General features: G+C 38.3%; 1 protein-coding gene across 2 annotated transcripts in view; it reads right to left on the bottom strand.

The window, feature by feature from the left end:
• Positions 1-5,057: 5,057 nt before the first annotated feature.
• The window catches only part of CRHBP (corticotropin releasing hormone binding protein), an 87,561-nt gene continuing 84,696 nt past the window's right edge, over positions 5,058-7,922 (bottom strand). For both annotated transcript variants that reach the window (XM_084881295.1, XM_084881294.1), the window contains exon 7: positions 5,058-5,795. In XM_084881295.1, coding sequence (XP_084737421.1) covers positions 5,638-5,795 — 158 coding nt within the window. In that variant the 3' untranslated portion in view covers positions 5,058-5,637. The remainder of the gene's footprint in view (positions 5,796-7,922) is intronic.

Raw genomic sequence — 7,922 nt, 5'->3', positions numbered from 1 at the left:
AATTCTGTTTTAACAATTAGCAATACCTTGTATGTCAAATTACTGATTTGTAAGTTACTTCATTAACTTTTTACCTTTTATGGTTTGACTCTTTTATTTTTTGACTTTTTGTTCTTGTTGTTAATCCTCACCTGAGGATATTTTTCCATTGATTTTTTTAAAGAGAGTGGAAGAGAGAGAGGGAGGGAGCGGGTGAGAGAGGAAAACATCGATGTGAGAGTAACATATCAATTGGTTGTCTTCCACATGTGCTCTGACTAGGGCCAGGGACAGAACCACAATCCAGGTATGTGCCCTTGACTGGGAATCAAACCAGAGACCTTTCAGTGCATGGGCTGACACTCTTAACTTCTGAGCAGCACTGGCCAGGGCAGGTTTAACTCTTAGGAAATAATAAAGTACCCATGAATTACTTGATTAATAATACATCTTAAAAAATAAAATGAAAAGGATTATAAAAGGGTAATTTTTGGCCCTGTTTTCAGTCAAGTGAGTCCTTTGCTGTCCCTCAAATCCCACCCATAGGTAGGCATCTACTTTGTTGATATATTTGGCTGGCTTGAGTATTAATAGCACAGAACACATTTTTATCCTTTAGAAACTTGGAGGTGGGGAGGTATTTTTTTTTTAACCTTTATTAATTTCAGAGAGGAAGGGGGAGAGAGAGAGAGAGAGAGAGAGAGAGAGAGAGAGAGAGAGAGAGAGAGAGAGAGAGAGAGAGAGAGAGAGAGAGAAACATAAGTGATGAGAGAGAATCATTGATCGACTACCTCCTGCACGCCCCACACTGGGGATCAAACCCACAAGTTGGGCATGTGCCCTTGACCGGAATCGAACCCGGGACCCTTCAGTCCACAGGCTGATGCTCTATCCACTGAGCCAAACCAGCTAGGGCAAGACACAGTCTTCTTTTTAGGAAACCCCAACATCTGGTTACCCATCTAGTCACAACGATCATGTTTCTGTCTAACTCATATAGCTGTATGTCCTAGTATTGACATTCAGTCTTCTTAAAGTACAAAACGCTTCACATTTTTAATTGTTCAGCTGCACAGGGAGAAGTACGTTGTTGTTACTAAGAGCAAAGCCCAGAATCCAATTTGGAGACCTTGATTTTCATAATGTTTTCAAACCATCTAATCAAGCCTTCTTTCTTTTACCCATGTTTCCTTTTTGCCTTTCTACTTCTTCTCTCTTTGTACAGTATGTCTTAACACAAGAAAAAAAAAACTTTCAAATGCAAAGAGAAAAATGGATGGTAATTATTATAAATGTCCCATTACAACTAGGGCCATTCAATCTGCTTACTTGAACATGTAAAGAATTTTCTCTCCTCTGAAATACACTGCACAAATAAGAGTGTATTCAGATATAATTTCATGTGATTGCCCTATATTAGGAGCTCCTGACCACAACTCTCTACCAGGTGTTGTTAAGCACATAAGCAAACTGCCTCCAAGTAAATCCTGTCCATCATATCTTTATTTCATTTCACAAAGATTCTATTTTGCAGGCAAACTCTGGGAATGTTGCCTCCCTATTAAATAGCAAGAAAGGAAAATTTGAAGGTAGGAGAGACCTGGAAGGATCTTTACTACAAAAATTTGTTTGTTTCAAATGCATTTCCTCCCTTAGCTAAAACTACACAGCAGGTCAGAAAAACCCATGTAGTAAAACGCAAAATCAAATAGTAAACTATAAAAGCAGAAACATTAAGTTGCTATAGTGAATTTATTTCACAGCAAAATTAACCAGTGAATGTTTTTTAACAGCACTAAAGGGAGGACAGCCAAGTTTAAGAAGACTAGTCTTAAACTTAGTTTTATTTATTATTTACTCCTAGAGCAGAGATTCTGATACTGAAACCTTGGGTGGGCCTTAGGGATCTGTGAATTCTCAGAAATTTGGGGTGTCCTTGTATATGTGGGCTCTCTCTCCCCCCTCGTCCCCTCGGGAGATGATCTATAGTTTCCATCAGATTTTCAAAGGGATATAATCTAAAAGTCACTATTCTTAGAGGATTCTTTAAGGAATGTGGAAAAGCTGGATACAATATCAGATAAAGCCTGATATTTATGAGATCAAAGATATGCATTTGGGTTATTTTTCTCCGAAAGACAGTCAGATCAGGCTTATCTATATAGCTATAGCAAAACCAGTTAGGGAAATTAGAGAACAGCTGAGAATATAATATAGACAGGCCCATTGTATGAAATATGGTAATACTCAGAGCTATAACATCATCATTATCTTAGTAGCTTAACAAAATAAAAGTTTACTTCTCATTCACACAAAGTCTAATTCCTGGTCAATTAATAGCATTCCACGTGATCATTCAGGGATCCAGGCTCCTTGTATCCTATGGCTGTCTTCTTTTATAGCCTTGAAGTCCTCTGTTAGAACTTCAATATCTTGCCATTAGATAGGGGAAGAAAGAGAAAGTACAGAGGATTACATGAGGGTTGGACATCTTTTCTACCCACACTCCTCCAATCAAAATTCAGTCACATGGCCTAACCTGACTATAAGGGAGGGTGAAAAGTAGTCTTAACTGCATTCTTCAGAGATTAAAAAAAAAAAAAATGACTTTGGTGAATGTCTAGCACCTCTCAAATGAAACAACAGAACCAGGAAAAGTTAGGAGATCAAGAAGACATGCTGCTTTAGATACTGGAAGAAAATCCAATGCCATACGAAGGACCAACATATTCCACAGAAAACAGGCTAGAAAACAGTGAAAGAAAGAGTTTTATAGGAGGCAGGAAAGTGTCCAGAGTAAAGAACCCAGTGACCTAAACCATATGAGCAAAAATGCTTAGAATTTTAGGCATGGAGGTAGGAGAAATTTGGGAATTTAGTGATCAATAGTAGAGCCCAAGTTACCTAATAGTATTTAGGATGATGTGAGGTTAGGAGTGGTAATAAGAGTAGGATCAGGCAAGAGCAAGAGTGAAATAATCAAGATATAGGAAGACTACAGAGTCATGACCATCTATTTGTGAGGTGACTCCTTGATGACCAGCATGTTGGACAAGAGCTCTCTCATGTCTCCTGTCCAAGGTCAGGATTGACCCTGGAGTAGTGCACAGCCTACAGATAGGGGTCAGCTGTGAGAAGAGACTCTGGAGACCTGATAGGGCCTGAGAACACCCATCCTCAAATGTTCCCAAGAATCTTACTTTGCTTCTCCATCACAGACAACAACCCTGACTAATCCTAGCTTCCTCACAAATTGTTCTGGGATGAAAAGGAACAACTGAATCAGTACCAACCCTTCAGAGCACAAAGCAAATGCCTCACTAAGAGTACTGAGAACCTGGGATAGCACATTTGCTTAGGAGAAATAATAAAATTAACTGTTCATGGGTGCAAGACATGGTTCTTGGGCTTTAGATATATTTATCCATTAATCTTGACAAAAACTTTTATTTGAAGGCTATGTCTTTATTACCTCAATTTATAGGCTAAAAACTGAGCAATAGTCACTTATAAGTGAATTGCTCAAGTAAGTGGCAGAGCTGGGGTTCTGTCTCCAAAGTCGGTAATCTTAACCACTATGGACACTGCCTTTCTTAGAAAGTCAAATTTGGCCCAAATTTCATATAATATTTCATCTGATTAATGGAGGTGTCATTGAAGACACATCCTTTAATTTGTTTCCCCCAGAAATCTCACCTTACCATTTTCTTTCTATAAAGTTGCCTCATCCTTTGGAATGAAGACAAGTCATGGATGTCCTAAGAATGAGTCATGGACAGTTCCTTGGAGTGGCCACCCTCTCAAAGAATGCACGCTATTTTGTAGTAACAAGCTTTGAAATACAATATGTGACATGAATGACTGCAGAATGTCAAGGTTAGAAGGAAGCTTAGGGACCACAGTCCTACCCATTTTAGTACAGAGAAGCTAGTAGCTTTCAAAATGTCCCTTAGGAATAGGAGCAGATTGTTCTGACTTGCCCAGTAAAATACTTGCCCCCTTACCTCAGAACATTTTCTCTATGCAGCATAAAGGGATCATGAGGGTTAAAAGCCAGAACCTTTTAATAGTGATATAAGTGACTGCATGGATTCTTAGGTTGCTAGCAGGACTGTGAAAAAGATAAAAGGGTTCAACTTCATGAATTTGTTTTTTTATGAAATAAGGAATCTAACATCTTATATAACTAATCAGGAGTTATATATCCATCCATTCAAGCATTTATTCTATCACCCCAGACTTTATCCCAGCATTTATCCATCCACCTATGTACTTATTTATTCATCCCAACCTTTATCCCAGCTTTATTCATCCATCCATCCAACCACCCATGCAGGTATTTATTCATTCATTTGCAAAAGTTTTCACTCTTTACAAATATCTACTGAGCCAAAATTTGTACTAAATCCTGTTTGTTTTTTAGCAACTGCAATCAATGTTTTTCTTTCTATTTTTCAGATTCCAGTACTGTATATGGGATTCTAGTGCTTTCCATTATAAAATAAACTTTATATTGAATATGTTCAGGAATCATAGTAAGGCCATTATTTATGGCACACTCTGCAGATTGCATCCATTAATTCAAAGGAAAGAGGATATCACTTAGGAGTATTTTCTTTGTTGCTCAGGACCTTATTTATGGCCTTAAGTATTTTTTATAGGCTACATACTTAGTCTCAAGACAAACATGGATAAGGCTCAGTCAACAGTGAACTGCCTTCAGAACCAAAGAAGTACGTACTCGGATTTCAGCAAATTGTGTCTCTGAGAGCTGTAAGGCCCTGTTGTCCTTGATGAAAAGTACCCCCCTGTGACAAAGACATGTATGCTCTGTTTTCTTGGAGGACAGTGGAAAAGGGATCTCTAATCCTGCTTCCCTGTCAGGACCATCAGTTAGTGTTGTTTGTTCAAACACTGTAATCCACCTTCTACTCTAAATAATTCTACCCAATGGCCAGGGCTCAACTAGTTCTAAAAGTCTAAAATGATTTTGTGCAGCATTTGGCTATGTACCACATGAGAAAGTTATTTTCTGATGATAATGAGGGAGGAGACGACTCAGAAAACAAAGCGTAATATCAAGGTGCCAACACCCCAAATGTATTTATTCACTTTTGTATTATGGATGGGAAGGTTTTCCTTGCTACAAAGGTTTGTTAAAAACAAGTTGATGCAAACCATTAAGGAGTAGCTACAACTATTATCTATTGTAAACAGAATAATAAGCAGAAAATAAATAAACAGAAGCAACTACTGTGGTGTACACAGACATTCGATTGTTTTCTGTTATAAAACTGATATGAATGCCACCCTTTTATTTCTTTATAGTATTTTTCCTCGAGACACATTTTTTAAAATTGCACATTGCTTTGCTCTTTTCTTGCCAGTTCAGGTTTGTAGTATACCAAAGAATAACAGAAAACTGTTTTACTACCAAGCTGGGGGCCATGTGGTCATTTATATAATACAAATGAAAAAGAAGCAAGGTACAAAAACACGTGTGTGTGTGTGTGTGTGTGTGTGTGTGTGTGATAGGTGCTCAGTGCTGTGAATACTGACTGGTAGGAAAGGCTTTAAACTAGTGGTCATCAAAATGATATATAATACCTATTAAACACTCACTTTGCTAGAAGCATGTAAACTCACTGAATTGGTTGTTCAAAGAGTAGACAAACAGAATTCCCGGATACTGTTTCCATTGGGGTTCTCCAGTTCGTATGGTTCCAGCTGGCGGTACTCAAAAGTCACACGGTTCACATGCTTTCCGCTGGACACCAGGCGCACCACCGAGTTGTCACAGCCGATTTTCATTTGGGCTACAATTCATGGAGAAAAGTAACAAGTTCCCCAACAAGTTAGAAACCACACAGCAAAGACACGTCGGTCAATAAGATCATTTAAACGCAAAGAAAGCGAGAGGTTGCATCTTCTTCTCATGGGCTCAAACGAGGGGAAACGTTTTTGTTTTCATGTTTGTTAGAATATAAAATCCACTTCAGAATTGTGACATTGAGTCAGCTTTTCTCTTCGTGTGCAAGAACACAGTGAGCCAAATAAATCTGGCCTCAGAGAGGCAAGAAGAGGTCTCCTTGCCCTTTTCACACTCCACCTGCAAGGCTCTGGTGGTGAAGGCAGGGGCCTCCCCACACTAACCTTCATTCTAGTTCCGTGTTCTCGATGGAGACAGGACTGCCTTCCAGGGAAAGGCTGGGAATTAGCAGGGGCAGTTTTTGGTTGTCATAACATCTGGGGGTGCAAATGATATGGAATGGGCAGGTTGGAGGCTAAGTTGTTCTTCTAAACATAGATGTTGACCAAAAAGATCACCTGTTTATTATTTGCTGAGCCTAGATAATAATTGTTTTACATATAAACAAAAAATATTTTGCATGGTTTAGATAGACCACACTAAATATATTCATTTTTTCCATTATCCACCTACATCTTTCTCATTTTTTCCATTTCTCTCTCATTTGATTCATTGCCCACCTACCTTTTTCCTCCTTTTTTCCATTTCTCTCTCATTTTTTCCTGTGCTTCAAAGAAGGAATGATTATTGATATCTTTACTTCTCTTAAATCCAATCTTATCCATTATTTGTACAAGCACCTGGCAATGATTATATATCTTCTGGTACAGATGTGCCTGAGTGGTTATATATTGAAATGCATCATTTTTATTAAAAATTACTTCCATTTTACTCTTCTAGCCTCAGGCTGGCTCCTGAGACAGGATTTATCTGCCCTATAGTAATCCTTTCTGTCGTTTTAATCTACTTAATCTCCCTCCACCCACTTTGTCTCTGAGAAACACTAGGATTATTGTGTGACTGGTGCTTGACAAACAGGTGCCTGGTTTTAAATGAAATAAAACCACCAGACAGAGTTACATATTGAGGTAAAAGTCAATTTGGAGATGCTGTTTTAATATAAGAACCAGGGAGCCTGCATTATGCTTCTACAAGGAGGTTCAAATTTAATTTTCCTTACATGACTTGGAAGGTCATTCTTTTTCTGGTCTTGCCCTGAACTTTAATCTACATACAATAGCCCATTTCCTTTAGTTAATGTGCACATTATTGATTTGACATAATTACTAAGAAAGTCCAATTGAAAGAGCAGGGTCCCTAATAGTTCTTCATTGTCTGAACAACTTAGGAGGGGCTCCTGGAAACATGGTGAATGAAGGAAAAAAGTGAAGTTAAAATGAAACAATGAGTCATAGAATTCAAGCCTTTGAATTATTTTATGACTAGTTTCAATCATCTGGATAATTTAGGTAAAAGTATTATTATTGTTGTTTTTGGCATTAGTCTTACCATTTTGCCTAATTCAATTCATATCATTCAAGCACCAAAATTACTCTGACTTCAATTATCTAAATTATAAGGTATGGGTGTTTGTTCATCTTTAATCTAATCTTCTTACCCAGTTCAAACGCATCTCCCATTGGCATGGAAGGATGCATTGCCTCAGAGAACACATGCAAAGGGCAAGAGAAGCTACTTGCGCTGACAGTAGCTCAAGGGTAAATTAGCATTAAATAACCCCTCTGTTTGCAGCAAAGTGAGTTCTTAGAAACCTCTTGCCTTTACCTTGATTATCAAGCTTGCCCTGGACCCAGTCCTGCCTTAAATCTCATCCGAAGCTCTTTTATAAAGGCCTGAATGGGGGACGGTGGACACCACATGTTGGGCCTTAGTGGTTACCGATGCATATTAATTCTATTTCAGAGATGCTTTGTTTATTAAAGTTTCCAGTATTAGCACAGAGAGAAAAAAATACTGGTGTGCAGACCTGGTTTTAATGAAAACAGGCAACAGGTGACCAAAGGATGTCTGATTTACAGCTTCATCATCTAGCTCAGTGATCGGCAAACTCATTAGTCAACAGAGCCAAATATCAACAGTACAACGATTGAAATTTCTTTTGAGAACCAAATTT

The sequence above is a fragment of the Pipistrellus hanaki genome (assembly GCF_964339955.1).
Source record: "Pipistrellus hanaki genome assembly, chromosome: 4".
In the NCBI taxonomy this organism is placed as follows: domain Eukaryota; kingdom Metazoa; phylum Chordata; class Mammalia; order Chiroptera; family Vespertilionidae; genus Pipistrellus; species Pipistrellus hanaki.
This window is presented reverse-complemented; position numbering and strand designations above follow the sequence as displayed.